The sequence below is a fragment of the Anomaloglossus baeobatrachus genome, chromosome 10, assembly GCF_048569485.1.
Source record: "Anomaloglossus baeobatrachus isolate aAnoBae1 chromosome 10, aAnoBae1.hap1, whole genome shotgun sequence".
Taxonomy (NCBI): domain Eukaryota; kingdom Metazoa; phylum Chordata; class Amphibia; order Anura; family Aromobatidae; genus Anomaloglossus; species Anomaloglossus baeobatrachus.
In genome coordinates, this window is record NC_134362.1 from 166,282,635 (window position 1) to 166,301,297 (window position 18,663).

Genomic DNA, 18,663 nt, shown 5'->3' on the forward strand with positions numbered 1-18,663 from the left:
CAGCCTTCTCTTGGGAATTTGTAGCATCACCTTCTGCCAGGGTGTCACACACATGGCACTCTGTTCCGTTTAGAGATGTGGGGCTGGATTCGCCATTATCCACCCCAGCACTAGGTAGGTCACTAGTCTGCTCACTATGACCGTTGTGGATTATCCCTGCACCAACACTCTCCAGGCTTTCATTTCCTGTACTACTCTTACTTGACAGACTATCAGCTTCACACCTGGAAACCAGAGGACCATCCCCAGCACTTCCTTGGTTGGCTCCTTTTCTGCAATTTCAGCCCTCTGATTTCTGTCGTTACAATGTGTCAGTTCAGTCTCTGATTCCTCTTTCTTTTGCAGGATATCACTGTCTGGCTCCACCGTAGCAGTTGCTATGGGCAACATGTTTTCCTTATCTAGGTATTTCACCTTCTATGCGCCCTCAGATGGCATACACTGTGCCACCTCTCGGCGCTTATTACGTCTTCGGAGTCGGGAGGACGTTTTATCCTTCTCACCCTTCTGTACTTCACGGTGCTTGTTTGTCATCTTTCTTGAGTCAGTGTTTTTACTGGAGTAATCGTTACTCCCCCTGGTGTCCTGGACTAACATGTCCCCGCTTAACCAGGTGTCAGCCCCCTTTTCTGGATCTACTATATTTTGCTATGCAATACTCGATGGTCCAGATGGATGGAGTGGAGGATGGCTGGTTGATGGACACCCCATGAAAACACGGCTAGGGCGCCAACAAGGAGGAGGTGGAGTAATGTTTTGAGCTGGAATCATGGGGAGAGAGATTGTCGGCCCCTTTAGGATCCCTGAAGGGGTAAAGATGAATGTGGAGTTTCTAAAACAGCACTTCCTGCCATGGCTCAGGAGGAAGAACCGTGCATTCCCCAGCAAGATCATTTTCAATCATGATAATGCACCATGTCATGCTACAAATAACACATCTGCATCTCTGGTTGCTATGGGCATAAAAGAGGACAAACTTATGGTGTGTCCACCATCTTCCCCTGACCTCAACCCCATTGAGAACCTCTGGAGCATCATCAAAAGGAGTGTCTATGATGGCGGGAGGCAGTTCACATGTAAGCAACAGCTCTGTGAGGGTATTCTGTCCACATGCAAAACAATTGAAGCACAAACCATCCAAAAACTGACAAATTGAATGGACGAGAGAGTTCAGAAGCTTCTATCAAACAAGGAGTCCTATATGCAAATGTAACATCACCTAGAATTAAGTTTTCACTTGAAAACTGTTTGATTTCATTTTGTAATAAGCTGATAATGCTTATAATTTCACAATTGACCATTTTGTTTTTCAAAATAAAAATAAAAAGGTTGAAAACTCTGCTGTGCATAATAATTTGGAACATGCAATTTAAGTGCATTTTGAGTGTTTATTATTTTTAAAAATATACTGTTTTCATAGGCAGTTTGATCAAAAACATTTCAATTATACTCGAATAGTAGATGACTGGAAAATAACAATGACTGCAATTCATAAAGTTAATTTAGGAAAATATGAAAAAATATTTTTGCATAATAATTTGGAACACAGTGTATATATATGTACACTCCCTTCCCCCGTATATTCGGTTTATAAGACTCACCCCCTACTTTCCCCCAAAATTTGGGGGAACAAAAGTGCGTCTTATAAAGCGAAAAATACGGTAATTCCCCTGAGACTAGCCCCTTTACTCATTAACATATCATTAAGGATCTTTAGAAATCCTTTTTCTAAAGATCTCTTTATGTATGCTACTAGATGCTGGGACAGTTAGAGGTGCTTCACACACAGCGAGATCGCTGCTGAGATCGCTGCTGAGTCACGGTTTTTGTGACCTCATTAGCGATCTCGCTGTGTGTGACACTGAGCAGCGATCTGGCCCCTGCTGTGAGATCGCTGCTCGTTACACACAGTCCTGGTTCATTTTTTTATTGTTGCTCTCCCGCTGATGAGCACACATCGCTGTGTGTGACAGCGAGAGAGCAACAATCCTGAATGTGCAGGGAACAGGAGCCGGCGTCTGACAGCCTGCGGTAAGCTGTAACCAAGGTAAACATCGGGTAACCAAGGTGGTTACCCGATATTTACCTTCGTTACCAGCCTCCGCCGCTCTCACGCTGCCAGCGCCGGCTCCCTGCTCTCTGCACATGTAGCTGCAGTACACATCGGGTAATTAACCCGATGTGTACTGTAGCTAGGAGAGCAGGGAGCCAGCGCTCAGTGTGCGCGGCTCCCTGCTCTCTGCACATGTTGCAGCACAGCAACGCGTGTCGTTATGATCGCTGCTTCTGCTGTGTTTGACAGTTAAGCAGCGATCATAACAGCGACTTACAAGGTCGCTGTTACGTCACAGAAAATGGTGATGTAACAGCGACGTCGTTGTCGCTGTCGCTTAGTGTGAACCCAGCTTTAGGCACGGATTAGAAATATTCACCCACGGATTAGAAATATGCACCCAGAACCGCTGATCGTTCTGGGTGCATATTGCACCTGACAGGTTCCCTTTAAAGAGCACCAAAGTGGCCAGTTTTTATTTCCACTGCACAGTTTGACTATTGTTTGGTTTTTTTTTGTTTTTGGTTTTTTTTTATTTTTATATACTACATATATTTTCAGTGCTGTGAGCCTTTTTGATTTGGTTCTAATTTTCATGTACTTTACTAAAATTGCAGAGCAGCCTAAAGACACTTTGCCATGCTAAAGGCCATAAAAACTAGAAATAAATAAAAAGGTTCATATCTCTGGTACTAAATGGTAAAATTAAAAAGCGGAAAAAAACGAATACTCATAGGAGCAGTGGAATAAATTAAGAGCATAAAGAGGCTAAGAAAAGAGGGGGGTATTCCGGACTTACTGGGCCTCACATAGGTGATAGACTGGTGCCGTGTCGGCACTCTTCGATGGGGCCCTTAGAACAGAGTTTTTTGGAGATTCATCTCCCTGCCACCCCGTGGCTCCCGAACTTTTCCCCGTCTTCCTTGAGGTCCCATCCGAGTAGTAATGCCACTATAGATTGCTGCTCCAAAAGTGACGTGCCCAGATTACTCCTCCCAGAAGCCTCTCCTCTCTCACCTATAATAGGCCTCCAGATTTCCATCCTGGACTTTCGGATCCAGTGTTTCACAGTTTGGTTGTGGGGAGTAGATTTTGAGGTCATTTTGGAAATGGAGGTGATTGGCTTTCCCTAACTGGTATCCAAGACTGTTGCTGTGTCCCCTGGGAAGGTGGCGGTCTTTATAATTAAGGCATCACCTACATTCCCTTCCCAGCTTTGCTCCATATGCTGGCCTTCCTACTGGTTTTGATAATCTGTGTGCCTGGGGGAGGGTGAATTGCGACACTCCCTCTCCTTGGTATATGCTATGCTGTCCAATCCAGAGGACACACACCCCATCCCCTTCCCTTAAGGAATCTAACTTTAAATTTTTGGCAAGGTGGTATAGGGTTCTGACTAAATTGCACAAAATGTTCCCCTCACTGGACTCCAGTTGCTGGAGATGTGGTATGGGGAGGGGGACTTTGTTAATTTCTTCTGGTCTTGTCCTTCTTTGCAGCAGTTCTGGTCGGAGGTGGGGGAGGTGATCAGATTTGTGACAGCATGGCACAGGTATAGGGCCTGGATTTGTTACTTTTACAGCTTTCTGAGTACTTAGTCACCTAATATAAGCATTCCTTGTTGAAGTTTCTGGTAATGGAGGCTAAGTCGTGCATTCTACTGAGATTGAAGTCTGCCACCCCTCCCTACATGGCAATATGGGCATCTAGGGTTAATGATCCTTGCACATGGAGGATATGATATCGTTTCTCTACGATAGGTATGAGGTCAATTACAGGACTTGGTTTCCATGGCTGGAGTTCAAGTATTCGGATGAGTATACCAGACTGATCTCTGACCCGTAGGTATTTCCCGGTGGACTTGGGAGTCTGACACCCCTGGAGGAATTTCCCTAACCTTTTTGTGTCGTTTTATTCCTTACCTTGTTGTTTCTTGATTCTCCTTCGTTATGTCTTTCTTTGTCTTGCTTCCCCTCTATTGAGGGTACCTTTCTATAGACTTTAAAATCGGATGGTTACAAATTATTGAGGTTTATGTGCCTGATTAATGTTCTTAGGTTTACACAGTGCTCTTCGGTGCTTTGATTTTTTGTTTCTATTCCACAGTCCATTTGTGTGTGCACTGTCGCCTTTTCAGTTCTGGGTTTGTCTTTAAATAAAGAATTAAAAAAAAAAAACCAAAAGACAAAAACATAAAGGGGAAGAAGTTACTCAGAAGTGGAGAAAGAAGCAGATTTCCATGATTAGATAGGTTGCAAAGTTAATTCTGTTTGCATGTTCTTTTTGATTTGTGGAAAGTTTTTTGTTAAACAGTGACTATTTGTGTTCCCTTTAATTTTTTTTTTCAAAATTAAGAGACCACTGCAAAATTTTCAGTTTTTCAGATTTTTTTTCTTTATAGATATATTTTTGAGTAAAATGTAAATTATTGTCTGGCATCTAGGGATCTATTTAGGTTCCGACTGGGCTTGTTTTAAACTATGGTATAAATAGCTGAAAGGCAGTACGACTGTGGGAACAGTAACCTCCTACCATGAACTCGTTCCCTGTTTGTGTCTGGCTATAAGGTATACATGATGGTCACTGAGATAAGAACATGGATGTTCCAGATCCTCTAATACTTCATAGGTCAAGGGATTTTCTGTGGAGAGCTACGGCATTTATATATCACATGTGGGGAATGGTCAAATATATGTTTATTGCTTCTTTGTTTCTCATGTGGGGGGGGGAGGGAGGATGGGACTGTAGGGGTTATGTTGACCCCGAATTGTATGTTTTATGAAATGCACAAAATCTTTAATAAAAATATTTTGGTTTAAAACAAAAAATGTAAATTATTTTGTTCTATAAACTACTGACAACATATGTCTGAATTTCCAAGCAATACATTTTGTATTTATTTTTCTGAAAATGAGAAATGGTTAAAATAACAAAAAAATGCAATGCTTTCAGACACCTCTAATAATCCAAAGACAACAAGTTCATAATAATTTCGAAACAACAATAGTAATCATGTTTTAACTCGGGATGAGTTCAGAAATCAATATTTTGTGGAATAACCCTGATTTTTAATCACAGCTTTCATGCGTTTTGGCATGCTTTCCACCAGTCTTTCACACTGCTTTTGGGTGACCTTATGCCACTCCTGGTGCAAAAATGTAAGTTCTTCTTTAACCCCTTAACGACCGCGGGCCGTAAAATTACGTCCTAAATGACATAATCTTACTGCCCGCGGTCCTCCGGCGGCATCATGCCGCGATCGGCACACATCTCAGCTGATTTTCACAGCTGAGATGTGTGCCTGCTAGGCACGAGCAGAATCGTTATCTGCTCGTGCCGATTAACCCCTTATATGGCGCTGTCAATACATGACAGCGCCATTATAAGCGCGATTGCGGTAATATTTTCCTTACCGCCCGATACCGGAAGTCACGTGACGCAATCACGTGACTCCCGATAGTTGTCATGGTAGCACAGGGTCATGTGATGACTCCTGTGCTACACCTGACTTGGTTTCACTTTCGCTGTGCCCGGGGCACAGCAAAAGAGAAAGACAGCGTATCTGCTGTTTACAGCCTTGCAGCTGTGATCAGCAGATAGTGCAGAGCGATCGGAATGCTGATCGCAATAGCCCCCTAGGGGGACTAGTAAAATAAAAAAAAAAGTTAAAAAATAAGTTTTAAAAAATTAAAAAAAAACAAAAAAACCTAAAAGTTCAAATCACCCCCCATTCGCCCCATTGAAAATTAAAGGGTTAAAAAAATAAAAAATATACACACATTTGGTATCAAAATATAAAATCAATTAATCTGATCAGTAAACGGCGTAGCGGCAAAAAAATTCCAAACGCCAAAACGACGTTTTTTTGTCGCCACAACTTTTGCGCAAAATGCAATAAGAGGCGATCAAAACGTTGCATCTGCGCAAAAATGGTACCGTTAAAAACGTCAGCTCGAGACGCAAAAAATAAGCCGTCATTGAGCCTAAGATCCCGAAAAATGAGAACGCTACGGGTCACGGAATATGGCGTAAAACGTGCGCCACTTTTTTCGGACAAACTTCCGATTTTTTTTTAACCCCTTATATAAAAGTAAACCTATACATGTTTGGTGTCTACGAACTAGCACTGACCTGAGGCATCACACCCACACATCAGTTTTACCATATAGTGAACACAGTGAATAAAATATCTCAAAAACCATAGTGCTATCGCACTTTTTTTGCAATTTTTCAGCATTTGGAATTTTTTTGCCATTTTCTAGTACACAATATGGTAAAACTGATGGTTTCATTTAAAAGTACAGCTCGTTCCGCAAAAAATGAGCCCTCACATGACCATATTGACTGAAAAATAAAAAAGTTACGTCTCTCAGAAAAAGAATGGCGAAAAAAAAAAACGGAAAGCGAAAAATCGGCCGGTCGTGAAGGGGTTAATGGCCTGTGACTATCCATCTTCCTCTTGATTACATTCCAGAGGTTTTACAAGGGGGTTCAGGTCTGGAGATTGGGATGGCCATGACAGGGTTTTGATGTGGTGGTCCTTCATCCTCACATTAATAGACCTAGCTGTGTGGCATTGCGCATTGTCCTGCTGGAAAAACCAATCCTCAGAGTTGGGGAACATTGCCTGAGCAGAAGAAAGCAACTGTTTTTCCAGGATAACCTTGTATGCAGTTTGATTCATATGTCCTTTGCAAAGTTTAATCTGATCAATTTCTAAACAGTAAGCTAATCTTCTCTGATGAGTCTAATTTTCAGCTTTGCCCAACACCTGGTCGTCTAATGGTTAGGTGGAGACCTCGAGTGGCGTAGAAACCACGGTGTCTTGCACCCACTGTGAAATTTGGTGGAGGATCGGTGATGATCTGGGAATGATTCAGCAAGGCTGGAATTGGGCAGATTAAACTTTGCGAAAGACGAATGAATGAAGCCATATACAAGGTTATCCTGGAAAAACAGTTGCTTCCCTCTGCTCAGGGAATGTTCCCCAACTCTGAGGACTGTTTTTTCCAGCAGAACAATGCGCCATGCCACACAGCCAGGTCAATAGATGTGTGGATGAAGGACCACCACATCAAAACTTTGTCATGGCCAGCCCAATCTCCAGACCTGAACCCCACTGAAAACCTCTGGAATGTAATCAAGAGGAAGATGAATAGTCACAAGCCATCAAACGAAGAACTGCTTAAAGTTTTGCACCAGGAGTGGCATAAGTTCACTTAAAAGCAGTGTGAAAGTCTGGTGGAAAAGCATGCAAAGATGCATGAAAGCTGTGATTTAAAAATCATGGTTATTCCACAAAATATTGATCTTTGAACTCTTCCTGAGTTAAAACATTAGTATTGTTGTTTCTAAATAATTCTGAACTTGTGTTCTTTGCATTGTGTGAGGTCTGAAAGCACTGCATTTTTTTGCTAGTTTGATCATTTCTCGTTTTCAGAAAATAAATCCAAAACTTATTGTTTGGAAATTCGGAGACATGTTGACAGTAGTTTATAGAATAAAAGAGCAATTAATATTTTACTCAAAAATATACCTATAAAGAGAAAAATCAGAAAAACTGTCAATTTTACAGTGGTTTCTTAATTTTTGCCAGAGCTGTAATCGATCAAGAAATATAGTGCATGGGACCTTTTTATTACTGTAATCATCTCAACTAATCTAAAATACTAACAAAAAACAACTAAACCCATCCCACTCAGATCTTTATGCTTGTATACGCACTTGGGTCATTCCATGTTACAGTATGTGAATCCATTTTACTTCTAGATTTTTAATTCTTTTGAGATTTTGTTCTCTGGTAATACTGTGTTAGAGAATTCAAAATGTGAAGAAAAAAAATTCTAGATACTAGATTTTATATTTGATGTAAATTCATCATTCAAAGCAGGCATGAAAATTAGAAAATGCAGAAAAAAACTGACTCCAGATCTGGTAGGTGAAACAATAGAAGATGAAGTAAAACATGACGCTGAAACTGAGATCTTTCAGTAGCTTTAAGAAAAATTGAATTCCACTCTCAACAGAAGTGAGCACTTAATGATGCAATAGAGAGGAGCCGGGTAATGGGCCGGAATTGTTGCATCTAATAGAAGCAACAATTCTGGGAAGCTGCAGGCTGTAATTTTAGGCTGTGGGCCAAATAACCATGGGCCTCCCCAGCCTGAGAATACCAGCCCCCAGATGTCAGATTTATCATGGCTGGGTATCAAAATTGTGTGTGGGGGGGGGCTGCATGCTATTTTTTTAAAATTATTTAAATAGTTTAAAAAAAAATCTGCTTATTTTGATACACAGCCAAGATAAGCACATAGCTGGGGGCTGCAGCCGTATGCTTTATCTGCACTGGGTATCACAATATGGGGGACCCAATGCCATCTTATTCATTTATTTATTTTTACACCACTATAGGGACACAGCTAGCACTTGTGATTCCAACCAATCACAGATCCTGTCACACAGGGTGGGGGCACGGGCTTGCTTCAACCAATCACAGATGCCAGGACTGCTAGTGGGCAGGGCAAGCAGTGAATTTGTATGAGGGGTAATGAGCGGATCTGGAAGCAGTGTTACAGCTGCACAGGAGACTCTGTAAGAATAATATCACTGCTTTAGTTCTTATTTTATTTATTTCTCCTTTTTTACTTACTATAATTATTTGGGTGGCCCAACCTGAACTTCCCTGAGAAGTTCGTGTTCAGGGTCCATGCACGGTCAGTAGATGTCCTATGTGGATCCCAAACTTTATAGTTCAGGTTCACCCATGAATAGTTATGATATCTGAGTGCTTAGTTCATAATTCAATAGCTGTTGATGTGTTAAACAAAAATCATTTCATAGACAAAAACTGACATCCTACCAGGTTTGAGCAAGGTTTACTACTTCTCAGATGGGTCTTCGGTGCAATATAAAAACAGGAAAAATTTGATAACTGTCTGCCATCACAAAAAGATATCTTGGAGTGGAAGCTGAATGGCTCATGGCAAAGGTGTATGTGATGGTTTAGGAGGCACCGTGAAACGTCTTGCAGGTCGAGCTAGCCTTCAGACATCATATTCAGACCAAATCTTAACAGACATGCAACTTTTTAACTGGAGCGAGTAAAATATTTGTTACGTCCGGGTGGTGGAACCTCTGGACCGTACACCGGTTTCCCTTGAGGAGGCAGCCAGGCAGGTCACCCCGCCAGAGGGTGTGGGTGCACGGCAGCCGAAGCACAGGTGGTTGTCAGACAGTCCGTAAGGGAGCAGGAAAGGTGGATGGAGTTCTGGACGGTAGTCCGGGTGACGAGGCTCAGAGTCCGAGGCCAGGTGGTAACGTCAGGCGGGATCCGGAACCTGCTGAGCGATGGAACGGGTCACCAAACGGAGCCAGGGACTGGAGACTGGCGGAGCTGCAGAGGTGGTGGAACATCCGCCGAAGTCACCGTCAGGGTACGGGAATGAGCGTGGTTCGGAGCGTCTGGCGTGGCAGGACAGGCTCTACGAGACAGGACAGGGTTAATGCAGGCAAAGCACAAGGCAAAGCAATAGGGGACCTGAACACTAGCTTGCTAAACACGTAGAACAGGCCCCGCCCACCAGGAAAGAGAAACCTAATATACCCTGTACCTGTCTATGCAATATCCTGTTTCTGGGTGCTGGCCCTTTAAGTGAGGGTAAATGACCACGCGCGCGCCCTAATGCGCATGCGCGAGGCCCGTGTGCCAGAAGCCAGTCCAGGAAGCGGTGAGGAGGAAGCAGGAGTGCCGGGAGCGGGGAGCAGGACACAAGGAGGGTGCAGGCGAGGAGGACAGAACCGGGACCGGGGTGGTGAGCAGGGGACGCCGGCGGGAACCGGGGAGCGGACCACGGGGACCGGAGAGCGGGGCCCGGGGACCGGGAAGCGTGACAATATTCTTAACGTTCAGTTCATGTACAGTACAAACCAGGACGATGAAAAAGAGGAGAGTTTATTAAAACATTGGTTACAGGAAGCAGAACCAATAAGGGACTCTGCAATATGAAACTTTCAATCCATCTAGTGAAACAGAAATAAAAACAAGGATTTTTTAATTCCGTAATGACAGTGAAGTATATGAAGTGATTGAAGGTGCCACAAGATTAGCAATGGATGACATAACTGGTTATGTGACCTGTGAATATGATCAGAACTGGTGGCTGGATAATTTAGTGTCCAAGGCTTATGATAATGAAAAAGTAGAAGTGACTTTTCTGCATCCTTCTGGTCCGCCACCAACCTTTTTGTATCCAAGAAAACCAGACATTTTAAAAGTAAACCAAAAATCGGATATTAACTAAGGTGACGCCAAACACCATAACCGATCATACATACTTTTTGACACAAAAGGAAATGGCCATTGTTGGTAAGAGATTGTGGATAAGATAACATTTCACCTAGTAAAAGGGACACATTCAGTATCAAAGGTAACTTTAAAGGCAGCACGGTGGCTCAGTGGTTAGCACTGCAGTCTTGCAGTGCTAGGGTCCTGGGTTCAAATCCCACCAAGGACAATGTCTGCAAGGAGTTTGTATGTTGTCCCCTTGTTTCCGTGGGTTTCCTCCGGGTTCTCCAGTTTCCTCCCTCACTCCAAAGACATACAGATAGGGAATTTAGATTGTGAGCCCCAATGGGGACAGTGTTCCTGATGTATGTGATATAGAAGGGTTAAATGGTTTCTCTATTTCTTTATTAAAGATATTTTATTTCATTAGTAAGTAGTTCATAGTCAGAGCCTTCGGAATAAGAGACAAGATCAAGGATTATTATTGTTTCTAAATGTTCTTCTTATCTTCTTCTTATCTCATATGCATGACTCTACATTTCTGTTTTGCTGAAACTTAAAGGTCATATGAGCAACTTGTAAATTTCCAGCTAGAAGCTTTATTTGCAATATCACATTGATCTGTAAATGGTATAAATAAACTGTACGTTAAATAAACAGAAGAATTGATCATGCTCACATGAATGATGCAGGTCTTTTTCTCCGAGCGCTCGCTCTTGATTAGGTCTGAAGAGGCCTAATTCAGAGGACCTCACTAGTGATCCCATAAGCTGACTTGTGACAAAACAGAACAGCTACAACATATGTAAGGCGCTGTGGAATATGTTATCGCTATATAAATAAAGATGGTTATTATTAAGACTTACTTTTGTTCAGGCTAGTTCATTTTCTTTTACTTTGAAAAAATTGAAAGAGGACATATCTAGTGTCATAATAATAACAAAAAAATAATTTATGCTAGTATATTTAAATAGGTGTTAAAATATTCCTTATTTTAATTAAGTATTAAACATATGATTAGAATGAGACTGTATTTAGAAAATCACACTTCAAAATATGATCAGACCCCAACTTTAATCCTTGTACAAATATAACCAAGAACACAAGTAACACACATGCATTTTTTTTAAAATGTTATAACATATTGCTTTTTCAAAATCACGCATCAAAATTTAAAGGCTCAAAAAAAAAATATCAACAAACATAATCATGTGACATTACAAATTAAAGCCTGTACAATTCTAAAGAAAATGGTGCATCTTCCGTCTCTTTATCTTATATCTGACCTGACCGGATAAAACATCATACAAGCTCAAAATTCAGACTTGTTTCAAAACTTTAAAAATCTATGAAAAAAATAAAAAATAAAAATTCAAAACTTGTAATTTTTAATTCCCTAACGTAGAACTAAAAAAACAACAACACAAAGAAAAAAAATCTAAAGATGTCAGGTAAAAATAAATCCAATTTGGATCACTTGACAAGGTATGACCCACTGGTAAAAGCATGCTCTGCGCCTCTGGGGCTGGATTTAAATGGAATCTGTCACCAGTAGGGCTGAGCGGATCTGAACTGTAAAAATCCGGGTCCGCATGGCTGCTGGCTGAGAATACCAGCCTCCAGCCACCTATGTCATGGCTGGGAATGATAATTAGGGGGGACTGCACGTCATTTTTTATTTTTTTTTTGATTTAGCTAAAAAAAAAACAAAAAAAAAAAAACGCATCACCGGCTGAGAGAGCACAGGCTGTGCCGGCTAATGTCATGCCAGACTTGTACAAATCTGACAGCGCATCACTGGCACTTCTGAAAGGAACGTGCATGTGTTTCTGAAACACATGCACGTTCACCATACTGACCCGCAGACACTTGCACTCCGTTCCCCGCCCGCCGGCTGTCCTTCCGCCTGTGATGGGTTGCAGTCAGCTGACATGCTGCCACTCAGGGTGGTGGCGCGTCTAACAGCAACCAATTACACGCGCTGCTGGGCAGGCAAAACAATGAATATTGAATTGTCTGCTCCGGAAGGGAAAAGCGTGACCCGGAAGGAGTTTGCTGCAAGACACCGCCTCAGGTGAGTACACTGCGTGCGCTCCTACCCCCTATCACTTCCACCACTGTTTTTAATTTCCGTATTCTGATCCCCGTAGACTTATATGGGCACCAGAATCCGGAGCAGATCCAGATTTTTTTCAATCCGGCAGTGATCCGCCGCTGCCGGATTTTGGCGGATTCGATCAACTCTAGTCAGCAGGTTTTTGCTATGTAATCTGAAGACTGCATGCTGTAAGAGTTAACAAAGATTTCAGCAATGCATATCTTATCACACACTGTGCTGTTGATTACCTGTAAGGCTTGCTTTAGCTTTAGGTAGCATTGTTTTGTTTTTAAAGTAGCTAACTGAAATGACTTAAAATGAATGATAAATGGTATGCTTCCATACTTATCTATCCTTACAATCATCATTGGCTATGTCTTCAATACCCCTTATTTTTATATACTTTGAAATCTGTATGCAGTATCTAATTTGTGTTTAACTTTTTTCTTTTTTTTTTAGCTGGTGGTTCGTATTTCATGATATCCAGATCCCTTGGTCCAGAGTTTGGTGGAGCTGTTGGCCTATGCTTTTATTTAGGCACCACATTTGCTGGGGCAATGTACATTCTTGGTGCAATTGAGATTTTTTTGGTAAGTAAAAATAATTATTTTTCTGAATGAGATGCATATTTATGGCGCAGCATTGCCTTTCATATTGTATTTTATTTCTAGAGAAGGAAAAATACCTATTGGTACTTTGTGACACTAAATGAATTACGGTAATCTTGCCCAAAAGTCATTGCACTCTCTGGCTACACATCATTTTTTTTTAGGTTAAATCAACTTTTATTGACTATTGTTGACCAATGAACACATATGTTTATTTTTAAGTTTCAATAGTAGGGGTATGTGCACAAGTTAGGGATTTACCGAAGAAATTTCTGCTGCAAAATCTAGTGTGTGGTTAGCAGAAACGCTGTGGAAAAGAAGTGTGGTTGCGCCACATATTTGTTGCGGATATTCCCCACTCGTTTTAGGGTATGTTGCAGCAGAAATTTCTGCACCATTTCTGCATCTCTTGACTGGAACAAAGCAAGGTGAAAGACACTCGATTTTGCAGTGTTAGTTCACTTTATTTTTTACATGTGTTTTTGTTGCTAATTTTTTAGTTGCAGGTGAAATGTGCAGTGTGGAGACACGGGACTCAGTGGGTGCTCTCGTCCACTAAAACCCGCCGCCTTTAGAAAGACAGCGTGGCTCAGGGCTCATCCCAACTGAACGCCGGCCTCCTTAACCGTGGGCGTAACACTACTCAGACAACACAGGGTGAGGGAACCACAATAATTAGACTTTATTGGATCCCCAAACAATTAACGGCACATAACACATAACCAGCAAAACACACAAATGTAACAGGCGACAGAGTCTCACCCTTCCGCTGGCTCACCAGGGATTTAGAATGTCCATGCCTCAGAGGTTCCAGGGCTATTTACTCCAATCCAGCAGCACCCCGCTTTTGGTGGGCACCCACCGTGACTGGAATAACGCCAGATTTAGGAAGCTGTGTGAGGTCTGCAAAGTCTGTAACAGGTGACTGAACTGTCCCAACCAGAGTGTCCTCCTTAGGTAGTCCTGTTATGATGTTACAATCCTGGCAGCCGGAGTCGAAATCTCTAGGCTGTGGATATGGTCTCCAACCGGAACCAGAGCCCCTAGATTGAAGCCATAAGATATCCTGATCCTCTAGTCAGCTCCAAAGAGCTTAGACTGGATCCATCAGCATTCATCAACCTTCATCAACCCTGGTGGCTTAAAGAAGTCCCTTTTATAGCCATAACCTTCCCTTAGGATACACTGCGTCCTCATCGATTGGTTGGACAAGATTGCTTCTCCCATTGGATGAATTTCAAGCTGCATGGATAATGTTCATTTAAATGATGTGCATAGAAAGACTCAGTATATCTACATGGAGTCGGCAAGTCACCGACTAGACAATGGCTACTAAGGTAATCACATTAGCAATACACAACTACAATACAATGATTACTGGAAAAGTCTGGAGAACAATAGCTAAGCAAACATGACTTAGCACACATAAGAACAATAGTCTGGCTGAATGTTAAGAAACTTTAACCCATGAGAGTCCATGTCGTCACATGCAGCAAAAACCCTGAAAGATTTGTTATGATGCAGATTGGAGTCTGCTGCAAATCTTCAAGGAAAAAATAAGCAATGTGTGCATGAGACCTCAGGAACGTCATTCACTTGGCTGATACTAGGAAATCCTTCAGATTTTGTGACAAATTTGTCTGGAAAAACACTACAAAAGTGCAACGTGTGTATAGACCTTAGATGTTCATAAAATTATGTTATTAATAGACTAACCATAAATTTCAGCTGCAAAAAGGAGAAAACGCAAATATGGTTCACATAATTATCCCCTTAAAACATAACTTACACATCACCAAACACCTTGTTAGTGTGTAGCAATAAAAGTGCGCTAACAATAATGCTTACTTGGAGTTGAAGGGATAAAACGCTAAGAATATATTATCTCTATGTTCATGTATATCTAGGTTTTAATAGTGGACACAATTATTGTTAGTCCACTTTCACTGCTGCACACTCGCAAGATGTTTGAGGATTTTTATATCTTAGTAAAATAAAAGTTTTGTTTTAAGCGGATAATAATGTGAACTACATAACCTATAAACCTCACCCTTGAGAAACTTCCAAAGAAAGTTCCTGATGAATTTAGATATACTTTTGAAACCAAGCAGTATGAAAACATGGCAGGAAACAAAAGGGAATGGTTGGGGAGAGGGGATTTAGCTAAATTATATGTATGCGCATTGGGGAGAGGGGGTTTAACCCTTTCACGACCGGCCGATTTTTCGCTTTCCGTTTTTTTTTTTCGCCATTCTTTTTCTGAGAGACGTAACTTTTTTATTTTTCAGTCAATATGGTCATGTGAGGGCTCATTTTTTGCGGAACGAGCTGTACTTTTAAATGAAACCATCAGTTTTACCATATTGTGTACTAGAAAATGGCAAAAAAATTCCAAATGCTGAAAAATTGCAAAAAAAGTGCGATAGCACTATGGTTTTTGAGATATTTTATTCACTGTGTTCACTATATGGTAAAACTGATGTGTGGGTGTGATGCCTCAGGTCAGTGCGAGTTCGTAGACACCAAACATGTATAGGTTTACTTTTATATAAGGGGTTAAAAAAAAATCGGAAGTTTGTCCGAAAAAAGTGGCGCACGTTTTACGCCATATTCCGTGACCCGTAGCGTTCTCATTTTTCGGGATCTTAGGCTCAATGACGGCTTATTTTTTGCGTCTCGAGCTGACGTTTTTAACGGTACCATTTTTGCGCAGATGCTACGTTTTGATCGCCTCTTATTGCATTTTGCGCAAAAGTTGTGGCGACAAAAAAACGTCGTTTTGGCGTTTGGAATTTTTTTGCCGCTACGCCGTTTACTGATCAGATTAATTGATTTTATATTTTGATAGATCGGGCGTTTCTGAACGCGGCGATACCAAATGTGTGTATATTTTTTATTTTTTTAACCCTTTAATTTTCAATGGGGCGAATGGGGGGTGATTTGAACTTTTAGGTTTTTTTGTTTTTTTTTAATTTTTTAAAACTTATTTTTTAACTTTTTTTTTTTACTTTACTAGTCCCCCTAGGGGGCTATTGCGATCAGCATTCCGATCGCTCTGCAGTATCTGCTGATCACAGCTGGAAGGCTGTAAACAGCAGATACGCTGTCTTTCTCTTTTGCTGTGCCCCGGGCACAGCGAAAGTGAAACCAATTCATGTGTAGTACAGGAGTCATCACATGACCCTGTACTACCATGACAACTATCGGGAGTCACGTGATCGCGTCACGTGACTTCCGGTTTCGGCGGTAAGTAAAACTTTACCGCGATTGCGCTTATAATGGCGCTGTCATGTATTGACAGCGCCATATAAGGGGTTAATCGGCACGAGCAGATAACGATTCTGCTCGTGCCTAGCAGGCACACATCTCAGCTGTGAAAATCAGCTGAGATGTGTGCCGATCGCGGCATGCTGCCGCCGGAGGACCGCGGGCAGTAAGATTATGTCATTTAGGACGTAATTTTACGGCCCGCGGTCGTTAAGGGGTTAAAGGGAATCTGTCTGCAGGTCTTTGCTACTTCATCTGAGAGCAGCATGATGTTGGCAAAGAGATTCTGAAACTAACCTTGTTTAACTTGGATTACTGGGTGCAGCCATTCGGACTTTATCAAAGAATTGAATTTAGCTGAGCTGGGAGAGCTGTCCGCCCACACCAAGCTCTCAATAGAGATTGTATATTGACTGTGAGGTGTCATGAGGGTGTCACACGATACGATCTATCGTGCGATTGCACGAGCGATCGAACCCGCCCCCTTCGTTTGTGCATCACGGGCACTTAGTTGCCCGTCGCGCACAAAGTTGTTAAACGCCTGTCACACGTACTTACCTCCCGGACGACCTCGCTGTGGGCGGCGAACATCCACTTCCTGAAGGGGGAGGGTAGTTTGTCGTCACAGCGACGTCACACAGCGGCCGGCCAATAGAAGCGGAGGGGCGGAGATGAGCGGGACGTAAACATCCCGCCCACCTCCTTCTTTCAGCATTGCCGGTGGCCGCAGGTCAGCTGTGTTCATCGTTCCCGGGGTGTCACACGGAGCGATGTCTGCTACCCCGGGTACGATGAACAACCAACGCAAAGTAGAATAAACAATTTTTTAAAAATGAGCGACGTGTAAACGATTCATTCATAACAGATTTGCGATCGTTTACAGATGCTCGTAGGTGTCACACGGGACGACGTCGCAAAAGATGCCGGATGTGCGTCACAAAAACCGTGACCCCAACGACATATCGCACGATAGATCGTCTCGTGTGACGCCCGCATCAGTCACAGCAGGGGGCATGCCAGACAACATGGTATCAACTTTCTAGTATACTAATGCTAATCACAGGGTAATAAACGCTTTAGTTTAGGTAAACAATAGCTCACACCCTATTAAGAGAAGCACAGTTGTTGTTTTTTTTTCCTTTTTGTTTTTTTAACCCTTGCAGAATGCTGTTCTCCATTTACATTGCAAAATCTTGCTGCCAGATTCCCTTTAAGTACATGTATGAGCAATTAACTAACCAGAGTATATTTTATTAAATAACAATGTTAGTAAGAGTCATAAAGTGCTAATTTTAAATTGCAAAAGTCTACCCAGGTGTGGAAGAAAGTCGATTCCTAAAAGCTGTTCCAACGAAACGACGAGGAAAGAGATTTACAGTCTGATCCTTATTTAGCGGTCATCGTGTCCACCATTAACGTTATGAAATTCAGTTCGGGTGACTAATATTCTCTACATGGTGGAATCACAGATGTCCCCGTTCTGGGCAGGGCTGTGGAGTCGGTAAGCCAAACCTTCGACTCCGACTCCGACTCCTCAAATTCTCTTGCACCGACTCCGACTCCGGCTCCGACTCCGGCTCCGACTCCGACTCCGGCTCCTACATATATTGCTTATAGTTAGGTGAAAAATTTATTGTAGTACATGAATATGTGTATGTGAACATCAGACATTTAATAATTTTTATGATACAATAATCAAGATATTTGGATAGAACATAAAATATATTTATTGGAATACAACTTTAGAACACAAAAAACTGTAATAAATTGTAAATATGTAATACACTATGTAATATACAGTAGATTACATATATATCTTGTGTGTGTGTATATACACTGTATATATATATATATTATATATATTACATATTTACAATTTATTAGTTTTTTTGTGTTCTAAAGTTGTATTCCAATAAATATTTTATGTTCTATCCAAATATCTTGATTATTGTATCATAAAAACAATTAAATGTCTGATGTTCACATTGTACTACAATAAATTTTTCACTTAAATATAAGCATTATACTAAATGTTGTTATTTAGTAAAATATTCAGCACATTCTGCATTGCACTCCTGTCCCCAATTTATTATATATTTTAGGAGTCGGAGTCGGTGCATTTTATACCGACTCCGACTCCGACTCCACCAAAATGAGCTCCGACTCCGACTCCGACTCCACGACTCCGACTCCGACTCCACAGCCCTGCTTCTGGGAATAATTTTCCTTGCAAGAAGAAAATTTTACAACATTGAGCATTTTACTTCATTAATACAGTGGCCATTTTAGGACATGATCATTTATCAGTGTCAAACATCAGAAATACCTTGTTCACTGATAACTGACAACGGAT

The 18,663-nt window shown here is 41.6% G+C and overlaps 1 protein-coding gene across 1 annotated transcript in view; it reads left to right on the forward strand.

Annotated features, from left to right (window-relative positions):
* The window catches only part of SLC12A4 (solute carrier family 12 member 4), a 504,360-nt gene that overhangs the window by 131,631 nt on the left and 354,066 nt on the right, over nucleotides 1-18,663 (forward strand). Inside the window, 1 exon segment of the mRNA XM_075325791.1 lies at nucleotides 12,895-13,025. Coding sequence (XP_075181906.1) covers nucleotides 12,895-13,025 — 131 coding nt within the window.